The following is a 25,751-nucleotide window of genomic DNA, read 5'->3' on the forward strand; positions in this document are numbered from 1 at the left end:
TGGAGGCTATCCTGGTAGAGCTCCCTCTTGGAGGCTATCCTGGTAGAGCTCCTTCTTGGAGGCTATCCTGACACAGCTCCTTCTTGGAGGCTATCCTGACACAGCTCCTTCTTGGAGGCTATCCTGACACAGCTCCCTCTTGGAGGCTATCCTGACACAGCTCCCTCTTGGAGGCTATCCTGACACAGCTCCCTCTTGGAGGCTATCATGGTACAGCTCCTTCTTGGAGGCTATCCTGACACAGCTCCCTCTTGGAGGCTATCCTGACACAGCTCCCTCTTGGAGGCTATCCTGGTAGAGCTCCCTCTTGGAGGCTATCCTGACACAGCTCCCTCTTGGAGGCTATCATGGTACAGCTCACTCTTGGAGGCTATCCTGACACAGCTCCTTCTTGGAGGCTATCCTGACACAGCTCCCTCTTGGAGGCTATCCTGGTACAGCTCACTCTTGGAGGGTATCCTGACACAGCTCTCTCTTGGAGGCTATCCTGACACAGCTCCCTCTTGGAGGCTATCCTGGTACAGCTCCCTCTTGGAGGCTATCCTGGTACAGCTCACTCTTGGAGGCTATCATGGTACAGTTCCCTCTTGGAGGCTATCCTGACACAGCTCCCTCTTGGAGGCTATCCTGGTACAGCTCACTCTTGGAGGCTATCATGGTACAGTTCCCTCTTGGAGGCTATCCTGGTACAGCTCCCTCTTGGAGGCTATCCTGGTACAGCTCACTCTTGGAGGCTATCATGGTACAGTTCCCTCTTGGAGGCTATCCTGACACAGCTCACTCTTGGAGTCTATCATGGTACAGCTCACTCTTGGAGTCTATCATGGTACAGCTCCCTCTTGGAGTCTATCATGGTACAGCTCTCTCTTGGAGTCTATCATGGTACAGCTCCCTCTTGGAGGCTATCCTGACACAGCTCCCACTTGGAGGCTATCCTGACACAGCTCCTTCTTGGAGGCTATCCTGGTACAGCTCCCTCTTGGAGGCTATCATGGTACAGCTCCCTCTTGGAGGCTATCATGGTACAGCTCACTCTTGGAGTCTATCATGGTATCATGGTACAGCTCCCTCTTGGAGGCTATCCTGGTACAGCTCACTCTTGGAGGCTATCATGGTACAGTTCCCTCTTGGAGGCTATCCTGACACAGCTCACTCTTGGAGTCTATCATGGTACAGCTCACTCTTGGAGTCTATCATGGTACAGCTCCCTCTTGGAGTCTATCATGGTACAGCTCTCTCTTGGAGTCTATCATGGTACAGCTCCCTCTTGGAGGCTATCCTGACACAGCTCCCACTTGGAGGCTATCCTGACACAGCTCCTTCTTGGAGGCTATCCTGGTACAGCTCCCTCTTGGAGGCTATCATGGTACAGCTCCCTCTTGGAGGCTATCATGGTACAGCTCACTCTTGGAGTCTATCATGGTATCATGGTACAGCTCCCTCTTGGAGTCTATCATGGTACAGCTCCCTCTTGGAGGCTATCATGGTACAGCTCCCTCTTGGAGGCTATCATGGTATCATGGTACAGCTCCCTCTTGGAGGCTATCATGGTACAGCTCCCTCTTGGAGGCTATCATGGTACAGCTCACTCTTGGAGGCTTTCATGGTACAGCTCCCTCTTGGAGGCTATCCAGACACAGCTCCCTCTTGGAGGCTATCCTGACACAGCTCCCTCTTGGAGGCTATCCTGACACAGCTCCCTCTTGGAGGCTATCCTGACACAGCTCCCTCTTGGAGGCTATCCTGACACAGCTCCCTCTTGGAGGCTATCCTGACACAGCTCCCTCTTGGAGGCTATCCTGACACAGCTCCTTCTTGGGGGCTATCCTGACACAGCTCCCTCTTGGAGGCTATCCTGACACAGCTCCCTCTTGGAGGCTATCCTGACACAGCTCCCTCTTGGAGGCTATCCTGACACAGCTCCCTCTTGGAGGCTATCCTGACACAGCTCCCTCTTGGAGGCTATCCTGACACAGCTCCTTCTTGGAGGCTATCCTGACACAGCTCCCTCTTGGAGGCTATCCTGACACAGCTCCCTCTTGGAGGCTATCCTGACACAGCTCCTTCTTGGAGGCTATCCTGACACAGCTCCTTCTTGGAGGCTATCCTGACACAGCTCCCTCTTGGAGGCTATCATGGTACAGCTCCTTCTTGGAGGCTATCCTGACACAGCTCCCTCTTGGAGGCTATCCTGACACAGCTCCTTCTTGGAGGCTATCCTGGTACAGCTCCTTCTTGGAGGCTATCCTGGTACAGCTCCTTCTTGGAGGCTATCATGACACAGCTCCTTCTTGGAGGCTATCCTGACACAGCTCCTTCTTGGAGGCTATCCTGACACAGCTCCTTCTTGGAGGCTATCCTGGCACAGCTCCTTCTTGGAGGCTATCCTGGTACAGCTCCCTCTTGGAGGCTATCATGGTACAGCTCCCTCTTGGAGGCTATCATGGTACAGCTCACTCTTGGAGTCTATCATGGTATCATGGTACAGCTCCCTCTTGGAGTCTATCATGGTACAGCTCCCTCTTGGAGGCTATCATGGTACAGCTCCCTCTTGGAGGCTATCATGGTATCATGGTACAGCTCCCTCTTGGAGGCTATCATGGTACAGCTCCCTCTTGGAGGCTATCATGGTACAGCTCACTCTTGGAGGCTTTCATGGTACAGCTCCCTCTTGGAGGCTATCCAGACACAGCTCCCTCTTGGAGGCTATCCTGACACAGCTCCCTCTTGGAGGCTATCCTGACACAGCTCCCTCTTGGAGGCTATCCTGACACAGCTCCCTCTTGGAGGCTATCCTGACACAGCTCCCTCTTGGAGGCTATCCTGACACAGCTCCCTCTTGGAGGCTATCCTGACACAGCTCCTTCTTGGGGGCTATCCTGACACAGCTCCCTCTTGGAGGCTATCCTGACACAGCTCCCTCTTGGAGGCTATCCTGACACAGCTCCCTCTTGGAGGCTATCCTGACACAGCTCCCTCTTGGAGGCTATCCTGACACAGCTCCCTCTTGGAGGCTATCCTGACACAGCTCCTTCTTGGAGGCTATCCTGACACAGCTCCCTCTTGGAGGCTATCCTGACACAGCTCCCTCTTGGAGGCTATCCTGACACAGCTCCTTCTTGGAGGCTATCCTGACACAGCTCCTTCTTGGAGGCTATCCTGACACAGCTCCCTCTTGGAGGCTATCATGGTACAGCTCCTTCTTGGAGGCTATCCTGACACAGCTCCCTCTTGGAGGCTATCCTGACACAGCTCCTTCTTGGAGGCTATCCTGGTACAGCTCCTTCTTGGAGGCTATCCTGGTACAGCTCCTTCTTGGAGGCTATCATGACACAGCTCCTTCTTGGAGGCTATCCTGACACAGCTCCTTCTTGGAGGCTATCCTGACACAGCTCCTTCTTGGAGGCTATCCTGGCACAGCTCCTTCTTGGAGGCTATCCTGACACAGCTCCTTCTTGGAGGCTATCCTGGCACAGCTCCTTCTTGGAGGCTATCCTGACACAGCTCCTTCTTGGAGGCTATCCTGGCACAGCTCCTTCTTGGAGGCTATCCTGGTACAGCTCACTCTTGGAGGCTATCATGGTACAGCTCACTCTTGGAGGCTATCCTGACACAGCTCCCTCTTGGAGGCTATCCTGACACAGCTCCCTCTTGGAGGCTATCCTGACACAGCTCCTTCTTGGAGGCTATCCTGACACAGCTCCTTCTTGGAGGCTATCCTGACACAGCTCCCTCTTGGAGGCTATCATGGTACAGCTCCTTCTTGGAGGCTATCCTGACACAGCTCCCTCTTGGAGGCTATCCTGACACAGCTCCTTCTTGGAGGCTATCCTGGTACAGCTCCTTCTTGGAGGCTATCCTGGTACAGCTCCTTCTTGGAGGCTATCATGACACAGCTCCTTCTTGGAGGCTATCCTGACACAGCTCCTTCTTGGAGGCTATCCTGACACAGCTCCTTCTTGGAGGCTATCCTGGCACAGCTCCTTCTTGGAGGCTATCCTGACACAGCTCCTTCTTGGAGGCTATCCTGGCACAGCTCCTTCTTGGAGGCTATCCTGACACAGCTCCTTCTTGGAGGCTATCCTGGCACAGCTCCTTCTTGGAGGCTATCCTGGTACAGCTCACTCTTGGAGGCTATCATGGTACAGCTCACTCTTGGAGGCTATCCTGACACAGCTCCTTCTTGAAGGCTATCCTGACACAGCTCCCTCTTGGAGGCTATCCTGACACAGCTCCCTCTTGGAGGCTATCATGGTACAGCTCACTCTTGGAGGAAAGTGTTGGCTGAAAAACTTGCTTCTACAGAATTACATACATATAATAACACGAGATCCAGACACACTCCAAGTTGTAAACACTGGTGAGGACTGTCGGTGGTATACTTCTCGCGGTGCGAGTATGCCAGCACAGGTGTGGTGTGCAGGGTTGGTACCCTCTGTAGGGTTATTATGCCCACCACAAAGGCTTACTCTCCAATCAATAAACTCTCGGGATTGACATCAATACCCATAACTCATAACATTCTAACCCAAATAAAGACTTAATCTAAATTGTACAATGAGAATAAAATTATATTTTTACAGATAAATGTTCTACACACATCCAGTCATCTCGAGGTTTTCTTCACCACTGAGTAACACAAATTATGTCAAATATCTCACGACTAATCCATCGAAAATGTTGTAAAAATATCTTGCATTTGTAAAGCCTGCTTAAAAATGTATTTGGTTATCACCGATTATATATAAGGAAGACTATGTTGCCCCCTTGTCTCTTGAACACGTGTACCACATGGGTCTGTCATGGCTATGTTGCCCCCTTGTCTCTTGAACACGTGTACCACATGGGTCTGTCATGGCTATGTTGTCCCATGTCTCTTGAACACGTGTACCACATGGGTCTGTCATGGCTATGTTGTCCCATGTCTCTTGAACACGTGTACCACATGGGTCTCTCATGGCTATGTTGCCCCTGTCTCTTGAACACGTGTACCACATGGGTCTCTCATGGCTATGTTGTCCCATGTCTCTTGAACACGTATACCACATGGGTCTCTCATGGCTATGTTGTCCCATGTCTCTTGAACACCTGTACCACATGGGTCTCTCATGGCTATGTTGTCCCATGTCTCTTGAACACGTGTACCACATGGGTCTCTCATGGCTATGTTGCCCCTGTCTCTTGAACAGTTGTACCACATGCGTCTGTCATGTCTATGTTGCCCCATGTCTCTTGAACACTTGTACCACATGAGTCTATCAAGTGAGACCGTCATAACTATGTGGCCGTGATAGTTAACAGGTGTGGCTGGTTGCGCTACTGGGAGAGCAGGTGTGGCTGGTGGCGCTACTGGGAGAGCAGGTGTGGCTGGTGGCGCTACTGGGAGAGCAGGTGTGGCTGGTGGCGCTACTGGGAGAGCAGGTGTGGCTGGTGGCGCTACTGGGAGAGCAGGTGTGGCTGGTGGCGCTCCTGGGAGAGCAGGTGTGGCTGGTGGCGCTACTGGGAGAGCAGGTGTGGCTGGTGGCGCTCCTGGGAGAGCAGGTGTGGCTGGTGGCGCTACTGGGAGAGCAGGTGTGGCTGGTGGCGCTCCTGGGAGAGCAGGTGTGGCTGGTGGCGCTACTGGGAGAGCAGGTGTGGCTGGTGGCGCTCCTGGGAGAGCAGGTGTGGCTGGTGGCGCTACTGGGAGAGCAGGTGTGGCTGGTGGCGCTACTGGGAGAGCAGGTGTGGCTGGTGGCGCTCCTGGGAGAGCAGGTGTGGCTGGTGGCGCTACTGGGAGAGCAGGTGTGGCTGGTGGCGCTCCTGGGAGAGCAGGTGTGGCTGGTGGCGCTACTGGGAGAGCAGGTGTGGCTGGTGGCGCTCCTGGGAGAGCAGGTGTGGCTGGAGGCGCTACTGGGAGAGCAGGTGTGGCTGGTGGCGCTACTGGGAGAGCAGGTGTGGCTGGTGGCGCTACTGGGAGAGCAGGTGTGGCTGGAGGCGCTACTGGGAGAGCAGGTGGCGTTACTGGGAGAGCAGGTGTGGCTGGTGGCGCTACTGGGAGAGCAGGTGTGGCTGGTGGCGCTACTGTGAGAGCAGGTGTGGCTGGTGGCGCTACTGGGAGAGCAGGTGTGGCTGGTGGCGCTACTGGGAGAGCAGGCGTGGCTGGTGGCGCTACTGGGAGAGCAGGTGTGGCTGGAGACGCTACTGGGAGAGCAGGTGGCGTTACTGGGAGAGCAGGTGTGGCTGGAGGCGCTACTGGGAGAGCAGGTGTGGCTGGTGGCGCTACTGGGAGAGCAGGTGTGGCTGGTGGCGCTACTGGGAGAGCAGGTGTGGCTGGAGGCGCTACTGGGAGAGCAGGTGGCGTTACTGGGAGAGCAGGTGTGGCTGGTGGCGCTACTGGGAGAGCAGGCGTGGCTGGTGGCGCTACTGGGAGAGCAGGTGTGGCTGGAGACGCTACTGGGAGAGCAGGTGGCGTTACTGGGAGAGCAGGTGTGGCTGGAGGCGCTACTGGGAGAGCAGGTGTGGCTGGTGGCGCTACTGGGAGAGCAGGTGTGGCTGGTGGCGCTACTGGGAGAGCAGGTGTGGCTGGAGGCGCTACTGGGAGAGCAGGTGGCGTTACTGGGAGAGCAGGTGTGGCTGGTGGCGCTACTGGGAGAGCAGGTGTGGCTGGTGGCGCTACTGTGAGAGCAGGTGTGGCTGGTGGCGCTACTGGGAGAGCAGGTGTGGCTGGTGGCGCTACTGGGAGAGCAGGTGTGGCTGGTGGCGCTACTGGGAGAGCAGGTGTGGCTGGTGGCGCTACTGGGAGAGCAGGTGTGGCTGGTGGCGCTACTGTGAGAGCAGGTGTGGCTGGTGGCGCTACTGGGAGAGCAGGTGTGGCTGGTGGCGCTACTGGGAGAGCAGGTGTGGCTGGTGGCGCTACTGGGAGAGCAGGTGTGGCTGGTGGCGCTACTGGGAGAGCAGGTGTGGCTGGTGGCGCTACTGTGAGAGCAGGTGTGGCTGGTGGCGCTACTGGGAGAGCAGGTGTGGCTGGTGGCGCTACTGGGAGAGCAGGTGGCGCTACTGGGAGAGCAGGTGTGGCTGGTGGCGCTACTGGGAGAGCAGGTGTGGCTGGTGGCGCTACTGGGAGAGCAGGTGGCGCTACTGGGAGAGCAGGTGTGGCTGGTGGCGCTACTGGGAGAGCAGGTGTGGCTGGTGGCGCTACTGGGAGAGCAGGTGTGGCTGGTGGCGCTACTGTGAGAGCAGGTGTGGCTGGAGGCGCTACTGGGAGAGCAGGTGTGGCTGGTGGCGCTACTGGGAGAGCAGGTGTGGCTGGTGGCGCTACTGTGAGAGCAGGTGTGGCTGGTGGCGCTACTGGGAGAGCAGGTGTGGCTGGTGGCGCTACTGGGAGAGCAGGTGTGGCTACTGGGAGAGGGTAGAGTTGACCCAGGGCGGCATGGTGTTGAGGTCGAACATGTACACTCCCAGGGTATTAATCATCACGTTGATGACCACGATGCTGATGATGTTCATCACTACACCCGCGTACATCTGCACGACATCATCAAACATTAGTACACAACCTCATCCTATATCGTGAAGTATTTGGCAACAATAAACAAGAGAAGGCAAACCATATATAGTTATGTCTTTGTATTCCAATATTAGGGAGGCATCACGGGACGGGACAGTGGGCTCACCCCATGGTGGGGGAGAGTGGGGCTCACCCCATGGTGGTGGAGAGTGGGGCTCACCCCATGGTGGGGGAGAGTGGGGCTCACCCCATGGTGGGGGAGAGTGGGGCTCACCCCATGTTGGGGGAGAGTGGGGCTCACCCCATGGTGGTGGAGAGTGGGGCTCACCCCATGGTGGGGGAGAGTGGGGCTCACCCCATGTTGGGGGAGAGTGGGGCTCACCCCATGGTGGTGGAGAGTGGGGCTCACCCCATGGTGGGGGAGAGTGGGGCTCACCCCATGGTGGGGGAGAGTGGGGCTCACCCCATGTTGGGGGAGAGTGGGGCTCACCCCATGGTGGTGGAGAGTGGGGCTCACCCCATGGTGGGGCTCACCCCATGGTGGGGCTCACCCCATGGTGGGGGAGAGTGGGGCTCACCCCATGGTGGGGGAGAGTGGGGCTCACCCCATGGTGGGGGAGAGTGGGCCCATCACACAGTGGTGGGCCGTGGGCTGACCACACAGTGGCGGGCCGTGGGCTGACCACACAGTGGTGGGCCGTGGGCTGACCACACAGTGGCGGGCCGTGGGCTGACCACACAGTGGTGGGCCGTGGGCTGACCACACAGTGGCGGGCCGTGGGCTGACCACACAGTGGTGGGCCGTGGGCTGACCACACAGTGGCGGGCCGTGGGCTGACCACACAGTGGTGGGCCGTGGGCTGACCACACAGTGGCGGGCCGTGGGCTGACCACACAGTGGTGGGCCGTGGGCTGACCACACAGTGGTGGGCCGTGGGCTGACCACATGAGTGACAACAATAACTTACCATCTGTGTTGTGTGCATGTTGGCAGCGCCGAAGACTATAGCATTAGGGGGTGTGGCCACTGGCAGCATGAAGGCATAGGAGCAGCACACAGTGGCAGGCAGCATGAGGTAGATGGGGTTCACCTGTATGTTCAGCGCCTGTAAACAATGACAACAGTGTTGAAGAGCAGCCCCCAATAAACAATACAACCCTCAACGAAACGCAAACGTGGTTTATCAGTTGACATGCCCCAATGAAGGAGGTCTCCATCGATCTTTTTATATTGGTATGACCACCACACGGCTCTCAGGAATCGGGCTCACCATAGCCCGTGCTACTTGGAACTGTTTGTTCCAAGTAGCGAATCTTTACCAACCTCTCAGGAAGACTGACCTGCCCCCAGACACCATACGGAAAGTGTACATAACACAACCCTCACTAGCAACGTGCTAGTTGAGACCATGCAACAATCCTGGCACCCACCACCGACCAGAGAACACTGCAAATACTGGAAGCTATACTCATAAAAAAGACCCGCACTAAATGTACAGATGTCGGAAAATCCGACAGCATTTAATATCATACAGACAGATAATAATTGCTGCTGTATTGTATAAACAAGTTACCCATAGAAAACGTAACTTGTAGTGGAATTACCGTCTATAGAAAACGGAATATCATTACCACATACTATTTTAAATTCACCACCTATTATGGTGGGAATTATTCTTAAATACATTAGTCTTTGGACTTTACCATCATAAAAACATCTCATATAAATTAACTTAATTATCAGTATTAAAGTAGAGTAAATGTGACCCTTCTATCACTTACTGTCATCTGGACAATGTAAGCCAGGCGTCAGGAGTGAGGAAGGAGGGGCAGCCATTGTTTATACTAGACCAGAGGCTCACGGGAGCAAATACGGCTCCTGTTAATTTTACTTGGACGAAGTGTTATGGAAACCAAAGGTGTACCATCTTCAACACGCTGTCAACAAATTCAAGTTAAGTGTTCTTCCGAAACCCATTTATCTTTCATTTATGGCCATTAATGTCAGTGGATATAGGGTGACCCGGTTAGAGCACGAGATAGCCTCATACTAAAGGTAATTAAGCCAGGTCTTCATTGTTCCATGTACAGTGTTTTCTCTGATATAGCTTGTCATATACTAGGATTCTGGCTTTTCAGCTAGCGCCCTTTTGACAGGTCAAGACGAGGAAGCATGCTTTGTGCATCAGTTACCAGGGTGATGGAAGCCACCTCAAAGAGGGAAAATGTGGTGTCTACATCCTGGTTATACCTGGTGGACTAAGGCCTGCTGTACAAATAAGATAAGGAACCTCTTCAATATGTGTAGTTAATACTGTAGTTTGATTGGCTGCATATATATAAATTAAATTAATATAAACCCCCCTAATGTGTAGAGGATCGATTTGTGAGATTATTGCAGAAATACAGTCCACGTATCATCATACAAATTGCTATCGAAGTATACCAATTAATGTAAATATAAATTCTATATAAATTCATATAAATTAAATATATATAAATCTCACAGGTCGGTTCCCACAACAAAGTAAGGACTTGGATACCTTGCCTACGCTCAGATCCAGACCTCACCATGCAGCAGAGGTTACCGTCTCTACCGAGGTCTCCCGGCCCCCCGCCCCACACATTGTTTGGTTGGCCATTCCCCTTTATTTTTCTACCCCCCCCTACAAGTTATTGTACAATATGCAATTATTCATATATATATATTAGTTGTTCCAATACTTACCAACTCGTTCAGAACAGGAAGCAATATAGAAGCTGTGGCAGTGTTGGAAGCCACCTCCGTCAGCATGGCGGTCGAGAAAGTGACTATCATCACGATGTAAACACTGTCTAAGCCATTCAAGCCTTTGAGCGACTCCCCCATCCACTGGGAGAGGCCCGAGACCTTGGCGCCCTCGGCCATGGCGAAGCCGCCCCCCAGCAGCAACACCACGCCCCACGGGATCCTCTCCTGCACCACCTTCCACGTCAGGCACGCGTTCTCCTCCACACGCTTCTCCTCACCTGCACAGTCATGCCGAGTGAAGGTATAGGCATGAAGGAAGGAGGTGGGTATGAAGGAAGGAGGTGGGTATGAAGGAAGGAGGTGGGTATGAAGGAAAGAGGTGGGTATGAAGGAAGGAGGTGGGTATGAAGGAAGGAGGTCGATATGAAGGAAGGAGGTCGGTATGAAGGAAGGAGGTGGGTATGAAGGAAGGAGGTGGGCATGAAGGAAGGAGGTGGGTATGAAGGAAGGAGGTCGGTATGAAGGAAGGAGGTCGGTATGAAGGAAGGAGGTGGGTATGAAGGAAGGAGGTCGGTATGAAAGAAGGAGGTCGGTATGAAGGAAGAAGGTGGGCATGAAGGAAGAAGGTGGGAATGAAGGAAGAAGGTGGGTATGAAGGAAGGAGGTGGGTATGAAGGAAGGAGGTGGGTATGAAGGAAGGAGGTGGGTATGAAGGAAGGAGGTGGGCATGAAGGAAGGAGGTGGGTATGAAGGAAGGAGGTGGGCATGAAGGAAGGAGGTGGGTATGAAGGAAGGCGGTGGGTATGAAGGAAGGAGGTGGGCATGAAGGAAGGAGGTGGGTATGAAGGAAGGCGGTGGGTATGAAGGAAGGAGGTGGGCATGAAGGAAGGAGGTGGGTATGAAGCAAAATGTTGGGTATGGAGGAAAATGTTGGGGTATGAAGGAAGAAGTTGGGTATGAATGAAGAATCTTGGTATGAATGAAGAAGTTAAGAATGATTATGCAAATGCACTTATTCTCTGATCAACATGTATGGATGCACTTATTCTCTGATCAACATGTATGGATGCACTTATTCTCTGATCAACATGTATGGATGCACTTATTCTCTGATCAACATGTATGGATGCACTTATTCTCTGATCAACATGTATGGATGCACTTATTCTCTGATCAACATGTATGGATGCACTTATTCTCTGATCAACATGTATGGATGCACTTATTCTCTGATCAACATGTATGGATGCACTTATTCTCTGATCAACATGTATGGATGCACTTATTCTCTGATCAACATGTATGGATGCACTTATTCTCTGATCAACATGTATGGATTCACATGTATTCTTTCATCAAGATGTTATACACTTATTCTTTCATCATTATACATTGATGCATGTATTCTTATCCATCCGTTTCTTTGGCTGCCTTTATTCATGCAATGTACAATGCACAATGCACAATGCACAATGCACAATGCACAATGTACAATGCACAATGCACAATGCACAATGTACAATGCACAATGTACAATGCACAATGCACAATGTACAATGCACAATGTACAATGCACAATGTACAATGCACAATGTACAATGCACAATGTACAATGCACAATGCACAATGTACAATGCACAATGTACAATGCACAATGCACAATGCACAATGCACAATGTACAATGCACAATGTACAATGCACAATGCACAATGTACAATGCACAATGTACAATGCACAATGCACAATGCACAATGTACAATGCACAATGCACAATGCACAATGCACAATGCACAATGTACAATGCACAATGTACAATGCACAATGTACAATGCACAATGCACAATGCACAATGTACAATGCACAATGTACAATGCACAATGCACAATGCACAATGCACAATGCACAATGCACAATGTACAATGCACAATGTACAATGCACAATGTACAATGCACAATGTACAATGCACAATGTACAATGCACAATGCACAATGCACAATGCACAATGTACAATGCACAATGTACAATGCACAATGCACAATGCACAATGCATAATGTACAATGCACAATGTACAATGCACAATGCACAATGCACAATGCACAATGTACAATGCACAATGTACAATGCACAATGCACAATGTACAATGCACAATGTACAATGCACAATGCACAATGTACAATGCACAATGTACAATGCACAATGCACAATGTACAATGCACAATGCACAATGCACAATGCACAATGTACAATGCACAATGTACAATGCACAATGCACAATGCACAATGCACAATGTACAATGCACAATGTACAATGTACAATGCACAATGTACAATGCACAATGCACAATGCACAATGCACAATGTACAATGCACAATGTACAATGCACAATGTACAATGCACAATGCACAATGCACAATGCACAATGTACAATGCACAATGTACAATGCACAATGCACAATGCACAATGCACAATGTACAATGCAATGAATGCAATACACTTATCAACATGAAAAGGTGCACTTTCATTATTATATGTGAATGCACTTATTCTTTCATCAATGTATACATGCACTTATTCTTTCATCAATGTATACATGCACTTATTCTTTCATCAATGTATACATGCACTTATTCTTTCATCAATGTATACATGCACTTATTCTTTCATCAATGTATACATGCACTTATTCTTTCGTCAATGTATACATGCACTTATTCTTTCGTCAATATGTTTAGATTCACTTATTATCTCATCATTATGGGGTTACTTAGTCTCTCACAGAGAAGTGTTAAGAAGTGAGGACATTAAGTGGCCGTCGTGCCGTCATACCGTGAGTGAAGCAGCAGAAGTTAAGGTTGGCTGGCAGGACAAACAGCAGGAACACTATTAACATGGCCGGGGTCGCATCATTAACCTTCCTGTAATAACACAATATGTAAATTAACATTTTTGTGATTTTTAAAGCCGGTCGGCCGAGCGGACAGCATGCGGGACTTGTGATCCTGTGGTCCTGGGTTCAATCCCAGGCGCCGGCGAGAAACATTGGGCAGAGTTTCTTTCACCCTATGCCCCTGTTACCTAGCAGTAAATAGGTACCTGGGTGTTAGTCAGCTGTCACGGGCTGCTTCCTGGGGGTGGAGGCCTGGTCGAAGACCGGGCCGCGGGGACACTAAAGCCCCGAAATCATCTCAAGATAATCTCAAGAAAGCTGTTTGTCACGTCTTCTGATAACACAGCTACACTATAGGACGGGAACTATCAGGGGGAAAGCACTAAGCCATTATGTATAGCACTTGGAAGGGGTCAGAATACGTTTTTGGGATGGGACGAGGGGAAGAAATGGTGCCCAACCACATGGACGATCGGGGATTGAACACCGACCTGCATGATGTGAGACCGTCGCTCTACCTTCCACCCTAAGTAGTTGGGGTGGACGACACCCCAACCACTTAAGAACAGACATACATTTTCTCCACACATACTTTTACAGACATACTTTTTTTCACACCACACACACACACACACACACACACACACACACACACACACACACACACACACACACACACACACACACACACACACACACACACACACCAGGAAGCAGCCCATGACAGCTGACTTAACTCCCAGGTACCTATTTACTGCTAGGTAACAGGGGCATTCAGGGTGAAAGAAACTTTGCCCATTTGTTTCTGCCTCGTGCGGGAATCGAACCCGCGCCACAGAATTACGAGTCCTGCGCGCTATCCACCAGACTACGAGGCCCTCTGTAACAGGGGTAACTGTTACTGTCTTAGTATTTCACACCACTGAGCTTCTCTCAATCGCCACCTCCCATACATTACACAATTATAGGTTTTATAAGAGACAGACAGACAGACAAAGAGACAGAGAGACAGAGAGACAGACAGACAAAGAGACAGAGAGACAAAGAGACAGAAACAAAGTGACAGAGAATTAAAGAGACAGAGAAAGTGAAAGAAACACAGACACAGAAACAGTAGACGGATTGATCGATGTGTAGATGGCTAGATAGATGGATAGATACATAGATAGATATATGGATTAATAGATGATTAGAAAGATGCATAGATAGATGATCAGAAAGATAGGGAGATATATATATATATATATATATATATATATATACATGCACTTATATATATATATATATATATATATATATATATATATATATATATATATATATATATATATATATATATATATATATATATATATATATATATATATATATATAGATATACGGATAGAAAGATGAGTAGGTAGATGGATAGGATAAATAAATAAATTGGATGAATAGATGGATAGGATGAATAAAGGGATAGGGTGAAAAGATGGAAAGATAGATGGAAGGATAAATTAATGAATAGATGGATGTGCAGATGGATGGAGAGAGAAAGAGAGAGAGAGAGAGAGAGAGAGAGAGAGAGAGAGAGAGAGAGAGAGAGAGAGAGAGAGAGAGAGAGAGAGAGAGAGAGAGAGAGAGAGAGAGAGAGAGACAGACAGACAGACAGACAGACAGACAGACAGACAGACAGACAGACAGACAGACAGACAGACAGATACATGAGTAAATGGTTAAATAGATAAATAGATTGACGAATAGAAAGATAATTGAATAGACAAATGGATAGATGGACAGATACATTTCATCGTAAGTGCAGCGATGATGCGATACACTTCAGACGTAAGGCAGCGTCTGGGATACTCTCGGACGCAGGTTCGAACCCTCGTACTGGCTCTTGTGAATTTGTTCATTTGATGCATCAGGCTATTGTGATTTCTGTGTGTAACTTCAAAGATACATATAGATGGATAAGATCCATTTATAGATAGTTGAATGGATGGATAGATAGAAAAATAAGCGGATACATGGATGGATGGATGGATAGATGGATGGATAGATGGATGGACAAATAGACAGATGGATGAATAGACAGATGGACAGATGGGAGACAGACAGACCAGGCAACGCCGGATACGTGTAGCAAACGGTATAAATTTCAAGCTTAATTCAATTAATCAAATCGAATCCAAGACCACTCAACGGGTCGCCATTGCGTTGGATGTCGTATGGAAAGGCTCGAGCTTGCTGGTGCTTTACACGGCAATGCTCATTACTTCAGGAGGCCCACTTACTTCTCCCGAATATTCAGGATGAGAGTGGGGCTCACCTCCTAGTGCAATGCGCCTTGCCGACTATCACACCATTGGCTGATGTGGGCTGCGAGAGAGGGCACATCCGCTCCCGTATCTTGAGTATCTTGAGATGATTTCGGGGCTTTAGTGTCCCCGCGGCCCGGTCCTCGGCCAGGCCTCCACCCCCAGGAAGCAGCCCGTGACAGCTGACTAACTCCCAGGTACCTATTTACTGCTAGGTAACAGGGGCATTCAGGGTAAAAGAAACTTTGCCCATTTGTTTCTGCTTCGTGCGGGAATCGAACCCACGCCACAGAATTACGAGTCCTGCGCGCTATCCACCAGGCTACGAGGCCCCCCCGTGGCGAGGCCTACGGGAAACAGGAGGCCAGACACTGGATACCGAATGGAAGATGAAGTCCTGCATGAAACGGACAGAGAGAAAGATCTAGGAGTTGATATCATGCCAAACCTGTATCTTGAAGCCCACATAAAACGAATTACATATGCGGCATATGCGAGGCTGGCTAACATCAGAACAGCCTTCAGGAACCTGTGTAAGGAATCATTCAGAACCTTGTATACCACATATGTAAGACCAATCCTGAAGTATGCGGCCCCAGCATGGAGCCCGTACCTTGTCAAGCACAAGACGAAGCTGGAAAAAGTTCAGAGGTTTGCCACTAGGCTACTCCCAGAACTAAGAGGCATGAGTTACGAGGAAAGACTGCGTGAACTGCACCTTACGTCGCTGGAAGACAGAATAGCTAGGGGAGACATGATCATTCCATACAAAATTCTCAGGGGGGAATGGACAGAGTAGACAAGGATGGATTATTTAACACGGGTGGTACACGCACAAGGAAACACAGGTGGAAGCTGAGTACTCAAATGAGCCACAGAGATATTAGAAAGAACTTTTTCAGTGTCAGAATAGTTAGTAAATGGAATGCACTAGGAAGTGATGTGGTGGAAGCTGACTCCATACACAATTTAAAATGTAGATATGATAGAGTTCGAGAAACTCAGGAGCCTGTGCACCAGTAGATTGACGGTTGACAGGTGGAACCAAAGAGCCAAAGCTCAACCCCTGAAAGTACAACTAGTTGATTACAACTATGTGAGTATACAGACACACACACACACACACACACAGGAGGGAGCAGGAGACCAGATACAAGGAATCATTTGGGAGATAAAATACTTCAAGAGTCTGAGAGAGAGAAACACCTGGGGGTTGATATCACACTCTGGTTTCTTTTTCCCTGGTGCATCCGTTCACCTAGCAGTAAATTGGTACCTTGGAGTTGAGGAGGTGGTACTGGCTGCTTCCATGGGAAGTGTGTGAGTGTGCGTGTGTTAAAGAGCAATATATATAGTAGATACAATAGAGGAAAAATAGATTACTTACAAAGGCGGGGTCCAAGAGCTAATAGCTTGATTCTTCAGACACAAATGGTAACTACACACGCACGCATGCGCGCAGACAGACAGACACAAACACACACACACACACACACACACACACACACACACACACACACACACACACACACACACACACACACACACACACACACACACAGGCCTACGAGGCCCCAAGGGGCCTCGTAGCCTGGTGGATAGCGCGCAGGATTCGTAATTCTGTGGCGCGGGTTCGATTCCCGCACGAGGCAGAAACAAATGGGCAAAGTTTCTTTCACCCTGAATGCCCCTGTTACCTAGCAGTAAATAGGTACCTGGGAGTTAGTCAGCTGTCACGGGCTGCTTCCTGGGGTGTGTGTGTGTGTGTGGTGTGGAGAAAAAAAAATAGTAAACAGTTGATTGACAGTTGAGAGGCGGGCCGAAAGAGCAAAGCTCAACCCCCGTAATAACACAACTAGTAAACACACACACACACACACACACACATGGAGCTAGGAAGAATTAAAGCAGTTAGACCTGATAGAATTTCACCTTGGTTGCTGAGAGAATGTGCAACTAAACTCAGCATTCCACTCCAATTAATATTCCAGACGTCCTTGTGCACAGAAATCTAAGCAGAGATATGGAAAAGACAAACATAGTACCACTCTATAAAAATAGTAGTCGAGAAGAACCTCTAAATTCCCGTATCATTAACAAGCTGGTAGTCAAAACTCTTGAACAAACAGGTAAAGCCAGGCGCCGGCGAGAAACATTGGGCAAAGTTTCTTTCACCCTATGCCCCTGTTACCTAGCAGTAAAATAGGTACCTGGGTGTTAGTCAGCTGTCACGGGCTGCTTCCTGGGGGTGGAGGCCTGGTCGAGGACCGGGCCGCGGGGACACTAAAGCCCCGAAATCATCTCAAGATAACCTCAAGAAAATGTGTTGAACACCTAGAGAGTAATGACATAATGACGGACAGACAGTATGGTTTTCGAACAAGAAAGTCCCGTGTAACAGATCTACTTAGTTTTCATGATGTAGCCAGAGAGATGCTACAGGAAAGAGATGGTTGGGTTGACTGTGTCTATCTGGACCAAAAAAAGGTTTCTGATAAAGTCCCACACAAGAGGCTGTTCTGGAAACTGGAACATGCTGGAGGGGTGACAGGGAGACTTCTGACATTAAAGAAACATGTTCTAACTGATAGACAGATGAGGACAGAGACAATGTATCTGCCTGGAGTAGTGTTACTAGCGGAGTCCCACAGGGTTCAGTTCTTGCTCCAGTAATGTTCATCATCTACATAAACAATCTACCAGAAGGAATACACAATTATATGCACATGTTTGCAGAAGATGCTAAGATACTGGGGAAGATAGGAGACGCACACGATTGTAATGCTCGTCAAATTGATCTAGATAAAATCAGTGCTAGGAGCGTCAAGTGGCAAATGGAATTCAATATGAATAAATGCCATGTTATGGAATGTGGAATTGGAGAAAATAGACAACACACAACTTACAAATTATGTGGAAAGGAATTACAGAACTCTAATAAAAAATGAGACCTAGGGGGGGGGGGGGGGGTTGAATAGTAAAGTGTGGCCAGAGGAACACATAAAGAACATTGTGAGAGGAGCGTGTGCGTCGCTTGCCAACTTCAGATTTGCTTCTAATTATATGGATGGTTCCAGGACGCCGCGAGACTGTCACTTTGCTGTGAGGCTCCAGGGTCGATCAGCGGGTCATGCGTGCAGTCGGCAAGTACCGTGAGCAGACGTGTTGGGACCCGGAAGATGGTGAACCTGGCCAGGATGAAGCCAGAGGAAACTCTGATGGAGGTCCGCACCAACTAAAGAAACTGTTCATGACTTTTGTGAGACCAAAATTGAAATATACAGCAGTTGTATGGTGCCTATATGTGAAGAAGCTCATAAAGAAACTGGAAAAGGTGCAATGGTATGCTACAAAATGACTTCCGGAACTGAAAAAAAACAAGAGTTACGAGGAGAGACTAGAGGCGTTAAACATTCCTAACCTACAAGATAGAAGAAAAAGAGATGATATGATCACACCTTACAAAATACTAACAGGCATTAACCAAATTGATAAAGAAGAATTCCTGAAACCAGCAACTTCAAGAAAATGAGGACACAGATTCAAGTTAAGGAAACAAAGGTGCCGAAAATATATTAGAAATTTTTCTTTTGCAAACAGAGTGGCAGACGCTTGGAACACACTAAGTGAGAAGGTGGTGGTGGAGGCCAAAACCGTCAGTATTTTCCAAGCGTTAGACGACAAAGAGTACTGGGAAGACGGGACACCACGAGCGTAGTACTCATCCTGTAACTACAAAGGTAATTACACATCAATAGGAACACATAAGAATTAGACAACTATAATTAGTAATGTCACAGGTGGCACAACAGTCCTGACCAGGCGAAGAGTAGACTGGAAGCCAGAGATGTGTACCTTCATGATGACATGGTGAGATAAAGAGCACTACAGCAATACAGCAAGAAGGGAGGTAGGGAGGTTATCTTGAGGTTATCTTGAGGTTATCTTGAGATGATTTCGGGGCTTTTTAGTGTCCCAACGGCCCGGTCCTCGACCAGGCCTCCACCCCCAGGAATCAGCCCGTGACAGCTGACTAACACCCAGGTACCTTTTTTACTGCTAGGTAACAGGAGCATAGGGTGAAAGAAACTCTGCCCATTGTTTCTCGCCGGCGCCTGGGATCGAACCCAGGACCACAGGATCACAAGTCCAGCGTGCTGTCCGTTCGGCCGACCGGCTCCCTCCTAGAGGGAGGTAGAGAGGGAGAGAAGGAGGGATGGAGGGAGGGAGAGAAGTTGGAGGTGTAAAGGAAGAGAGTGCAACAAGGGGAAGGAACCCACACACTTACCAGCTTCCTTAGGAGCAACGAGTCGATAGTAGAGGCATAAGGATGAAGTAAGAATGTAACGGCCAGACAAGTAGGCTTCTCCTCTCTTCCTCTCCTCCCTTCTCCCCTCTTCCCCCTTCTTCCTCCTCTCCTATCCTCCTCTCTCTCTTCTTCCCCTCATCTCTCCTCTTTCCTACTATCCCAGCCCTCGGCTAGTGGTCGAACCATATACGTTTAATTGTTTTCCTCTGGAGCGGCGAGAGCGTAAGTAAGTAATTACCACAGGAAGGCACCAAGCCGGGGGCACTATGTAGCACCATCAAATGTGCGGGATATTACCACACGAAGGCACCAAGCCGGGGGCACTATGTAGCACCATCAAATGTGCGGGATATTACCACACGAAGGCACCAAGCCGGGGGCACTATGTAGCACCATCAAATGTGCGGGATATTACCACACGAAGGCACCAAGCCGGGGGCACTATGTAGCACCATCACATGTGCGGGATATTACCACACGAAGGCACCAAGCCGGGGGCACTATGTAGCACCATCACATGTGCGGGATATTACCACACGAAGGCACCAAGCCGGGGGCACTATGTAGCACCATCACATGTGCGGGATATTACCACACGAAGGCACCAAGCCGGGGGCACTATGTAGCACCATCACATGTGCGGGATATTACCACACGAAGGCACCAAGCCGGGGCACTATGTAGCACCATCACATGTGCGGGATATTCAAATGGCGCTAAATACCACCAAGGATGCCAATACGAGAACAAATGTGCATAAGGCGAACACCATCAAAGGTATCCAATTCACCAAGGGTACCTAGGATACCTGATCAACCAGGCTGTGACTCATACGTCAGGCTGCGAGCAGCCGCGTCTAACAGCCTGGTTGATCAGTCCAGCAACCAGGAGGCCTGGTCGACGACCGGGCCGCGGGGACACTAAGCCCCGGAAGCACCTCAAGGTAGCCTCAAGGTAAGGTTCTATGAAGGAACAGGTGACCGCAAGGGACAGTCGGGTAGCAAGACGCACACATTCTGGAAGTCTGGATACTCAACAAGGATATGCACCACCGTAAGAGGGATAATGCAGTTTGGACAAAAAGGAGCCAGGCAGCGCTCCATTAAGTGCCCGTGAGTTAAGGGTGTATGGCCAATACGTAACCTCTCCAGAGCCGTTTCCCACCACCAGTTATGGTGGTGGGAGGAAGGCCAAGGGGGACACGCTACCCTTAAAAGCATAAAGCTTGTTACCATTAACAGAAGACCAGCGATCCTGCCAGCGGGGTGGGATTGAGGAATGAATAACTTGGTAGAAGTGGAAATAAGGAGCACCTTTGAGGGAAATGGGACAAGTGCGGATAGCCTCCTTAGCGGCAGCATCCGCACGCTCATTTATGGAAACCTCAATATGGCTGGCAACCCAGCAAACTCAACTGTCTTAAATCTGCTGGAGATAAGAAAGAACCAATATTGAATTTTAACTACCACAGGATGGACAGGACTCGAGAGCCATGAGAGAACTGCGAGAGTCAACGTCAGCAACAATGGAAGAATTACAGAGATCAAGTGTGAACAAAAATGAGCAAACAAAAAGGCGTTTCAGAACTGTAGGAGGAGTTAAAAGCTCTTGTCATGCAGGTCAGACTTTTACAAAACTTAGGATGAGGGACCCTCCATGGGGGGGCAAGGATGGTACGATACAAGGAGAAACATTGGTAACACGAACCGCGATAGAACTTAGCAAGCGAGACAACCATATAGAGAGTGGAAGGTGGTGCAAGGGAACAAGATCTACATGAGGGGTAATGGTCACTGTACAATATAAGCGAGAGTGAGGGTGTTGTAGGGACCGCACAAAGTAGGGAAGACAGTAGCGATCACAGCGATCCACTAGAGACAAGATGACAGTTTCAACATACAGGTCCTAGGTAGGAGTCGAACGAAAGGCACCAGAGCAGAGGCATAATCCAGTATGACACACAGAGATCACACTAACGTGATGCATCAAATGAACAAATCCACAAGGGCCGTGACGAGGATTCGAACCTGCGTCCGGGAGCATCCCAGACACTGCCTTAATCGACTGAGCTACGACAGGGTAAACCGGCTTCGGTTTCAACCGGCTTCGGCTTCAACCCTTTTACCCTGTCGTAGCTCAGTCGATTAAGACAGTGTCTGGGATGCTCCCGGACGCAGGTTCGAATCCCCGTCACGGCCTTTGTGGATTTATTCATTTGTATGGTGAAGGGCATCACGACGACGAAGAGTTGAGGGAGAGGCAGACGAGTAAGCTGGATAACCATAATCGAGTCTAGACAGCACGAGAGGGGAATGTATGGAGAAAAGCATACGTCTATCAGTTCCCCATGAAGTATGGGACAAGACCTAGAGTAAGTTAAGGGCCTTAGAGCATTCAACTTGGAGATAAGAGATATGGGTCGCCCAGGACAAAAGAGTGTCAAACATTAACACCAGAAGATTAGAAGAATCTTTATACAAAATAGGATTACCATAAAGATACAAAGGGGGTCGAAGAACGACCTACTTCCGAGTATAGGTCATAGCACAAGACATAGCTGTAGAGAACTTGAAGCTATGATGCCCAGGACGAAACGGCATCATTCACAAGTTGAAGCCGCCGTTAGAGGAAAGACGAGGCATCACTTTGACATCACTTTGATATTATGAAAACTGCAGGGGGGTTTTGGGCAAAATATGACCCATCGCCGTTTTCAGTAATTGGCACATTTTAGGTATAAAAATTCGTAATATGAAATTGAAAATAGGTGCAGAGAGTCAGAATTCGGCTCAAAAATCACGCTCATGAGTCAAATTTCCGACATTTCAGATATTTTGAAAACTGTAGGGGGGTTTGGGCAAAATAGGACTCATCGATGTTTTCTGTAATTTGCATATTTTCGGTATAAAAATTCGTAATTTGAAACTTAAAATAAGTGCAGAGAGTCAGAATTCGGCTCAAAAATCACGCTCAGGAGTCAAATTTCCGACATTTCAGATATTTTGAAAACTGCAGAGGGTAAAATCATCAATATAGAGAGCTAAGAAAATACCAGACGGAAGGGAGGAAAGAAGACCATTGAGGGTAATCAGGAAAAGAGTAGCATTCAGAACACTACCTTGGGGTACACCTTCATATTGCTGAAAAGAGGAAGAGAGAGTGGGACAAAGCCTCACTTTGCAGGAACGACGAGAGAGGAAGCTTTGGAGGAAGAGAGGTCCCACGAGGTCCCACGAGGTCCCACGAGGTCCCACGAGGTCCCACGAGCCCCAAAAGAACGGAGTTGGGAGAGAATATGGTATCTTTAGGTGGTGTTATACCACCTAAAGGTAATATTATCAAGGAATATTGTATGAATGGTCTTCAAGAGTGAACCAGGCATCCGCTCGACAAGAGTGAACCAGGCATCCGCTCGACAAGAGTGAACCAGGCATCCGCTCGACAAGAGTGAACCAGGCATCCGCTCGACAAGAGTGAACCAGGCATCCGCTCGACAAGAGTGAGCCAGGCATCCACCCGTCAAGAGTGAGCCAGGCATCCGCTCGACAAGAGTGAACCAGGCATCCACCCGTCAAGAGTGAGCCAGGCATCCGCTCGACAAGAGTGAACCAGGCATCCACCCGTCAAGAGTGAGCCAGGCATCCGCTCGACAAGAGTGAACCAGGCATCCACCCGTCAAGAGTGAGCCAGGCATCCGCTCGACAAGAGTGAACCAGGCATCCACCCGTCAAGAGTGAGCCAGGCATCCGCTCGGCAAGAGTGAACCAGGCATCCACCCGTCAAGAGTGAGCCAGGCATCCGCTCGGCAAGAGTGAACCAGGCATCCACCCGTCAAGAGTGAGCCAGGCATCCGCTCGGCAAGAGTGAACCAGGCATCCACCCGTCAAGAGTGAGCCAGGCATCCGCTCGGCAAGAGTGAACCAGGCATCCACCCGTCAAGAGTGAGCCAGGCATCCGCTCGACAAGAGTGAACCAGGCATCCACCCGTCAAGAGTGAACCAGGCATCCGCTCGACAAGAGTGAACCAGGCATCCACCCGTCAAGAGTGAGCCAGGCATCCGCTCGACAAGAGTGAACCAGGCATCCACCCGACAAGAGTGAACCAGGCATCCGCTCGGCAAGAGTGAACCAGGCATCCACCCGTCAAGAGTGAGCCAGGCATCCGCTCGACAAGAGTGAACCAGGCATCCACCCGTCAAGAGTGAACCAGGCATCCGCTCGACAAGAGTGAACCAGGCATCCGCTCGACAAGAGTGAACCAGGCATCCGCTCGACAAGAGCGAACCAGGCATCCGCTCGACAAGAGTGAACCAGGCATCCACCCGTCAAGAGTGAGCCAGGCATCCGCTCGACAAGAGTGAACCAGGCATCCACCCGTCAAGAGTGATCCAGGCATCCGCTCGACAAGAGTGAACCAGGCATCCACCCGTCAAGAGTGAACCAGGCATCCACCCGTCAAGAGTGAACCAGGCATCCGCTTGACAAGAGTGAACCAGGCATCCACCCGTCAAGAGTGAACCAGGCATCCGCTTGACAAGAGTGAACCAGGCATCCACCCGTCAAGAGTGAACCAGGCATCCGCTTGACAAGAGTGAACCAGGCATCCACCCGTCAAGAGTGAACCAGGCATCCGCTTGACAAGAGTGAACCAGGCATCCGCTTGACAAGAGTGAACCAGGCATCCACCCGTCAAGAGTGAACCAGGCATCCGCTTGACAAGAGTGAACCAGGCATCCACCCGTCAAGAGTGAGCCAGGCATCCGCTCGACAAGAGTGAACCAGGCATCCACCCGTCAAGAGTGAACCAGGCATCCGCTCGACAAGAGTGAACCAGGCATCCGCTCGACAAAAGTGAACCAGGCATCCGCTCGACAAGAGTGAACCAGGCATCCACCCGTCAAGAGTGAACCAGGCATCCGCTTGACAAGAGTGAACCAGGCATCCACCCGTCAAGAGTGAGCCAGGCATCCGCTCGACAAGAGTGAACCAGGCATCCACCCGTCAAGAGTGAACCAGGCATCCGCTCGACAAGAGTGAACCAGGCATCCGCTCGACAAGAGTGAACCAGGCATCCGCTCGACAAGAGTGAACCAGGCATCCGCTCGACAAGAGTGAACCAGGCATCCACCCGTCAAGAGTGAACCAGGCATCCACCCGTCAAGAGTGAACCAGGCATCCGCTCGACAAGAGTGAGCCTCACGCCATTGTCCCCACAAGATTGCAGCACCGAAATTGAGGAAATTGAGAATATCGAAGCGGTCTCACCAAATTGTATCGCAATTCACTGTGTGATTCACAGGGAAGCGTTAGTGGCAAAGCGACTGAATGAAGCAAGAAATGCTAAGGAGAAAAGTGACTTTGAGCTTGTACTTAATGATGTTGTCAAAGTGGTTAACCATATCTATGAACATGCTAAACAGCGTGTGGGAGCCGGTCGGCCGAGCGGACAGCATGCTGGACTTTTGATCCTGTGGTCCTGGGTTCGATCCCAGGCGCCGGCGAGAAACAATGGGCAGAGTTTCTTTCACCCTGAATGCCCCTGTTACCTAGCAGTAAAATAGGTACCTTGGATGTTAGTCAGCTGTCACGGGCTTCTTCCTGGGGGTGGAGGCCTGGTCAAGGACCGGGCCGCGGGGACACTAAAGCCCCGAAATCATCTCAAGATAACCTCAAGATCTCAAGATAGCATAGAATGTTTCGTGAGTTGTTTAAGGACATGGAAGCTAATTTCACCAAACTCCTCCTTCATACTGAAGTACGTTGGCTATCTCGAGGTAAGGTTCTTAATCGAGTGTATGCATTGAGAGAGCTGCTCTGTGTTATCTTTACTGAGTGTATGCATTGAGAGAGCTGCTCTGTGTTATCTTTACTGAGTGTATGCATTGAGAGAGCTGCTCTGTGTTTTCTTTACTGAGTGTATGCATTGAGAGAGCTGCTCTGTGTTATCTTTACTGAGTGTATGCATTGAGAGAGCTGCTCTGTGTTATCTTTACTGAGTGTATGCATTGAGAGAGCTGCTCTGTGTTATCTTT

General features: G+C 49.8%; 1 protein-coding gene across 1 annotated transcript in view; it reads right to left on the reverse strand.

Annotated features, from left to right (window-relative positions):
- Positions 1-7,274: 7,274 nt before the first annotated feature.
- Positions 7,275-25,751, reverse strand: part of LOC123753536 (Na(+)/citrate cotransporter) — a 127,751-nt gene continuing 109,274 nt past the window's right edge. The window contains exons 8-11 of the mRNA XM_045735503.2: positions 13,050-13,138; positions 10,215-10,495; positions 8,455-8,592; positions 7,275-7,503 (exon numbers count right to left, since the gene is read on the reverse strand). Of these exons, the coding sequence (XP_045591459.2) occupies positions 7,375-7,503; positions 8,455-8,592; positions 10,215-10,495; positions 13,050-13,138 (637 nt within the window). The 3' untranslated portion in view covers positions 7,275-7,374. The remainder of the gene's footprint in view (positions 7,504-8,454; positions 8,593-10,214; positions 10,496-13,049; positions 13,139-25,751) is intronic.

This window comes from Procambarus clarkii, chromosome 44, assembly GCF_040958095.1.
Source record: "Procambarus clarkii isolate CNS0578487 chromosome 44, FALCON_Pclarkii_2.0, whole genome shotgun sequence".
NCBI lineage: Eukaryota > Metazoa > Arthropoda > Malacostraca > Decapoda > Cambaridae > Procambarus > Procambarus clarkii.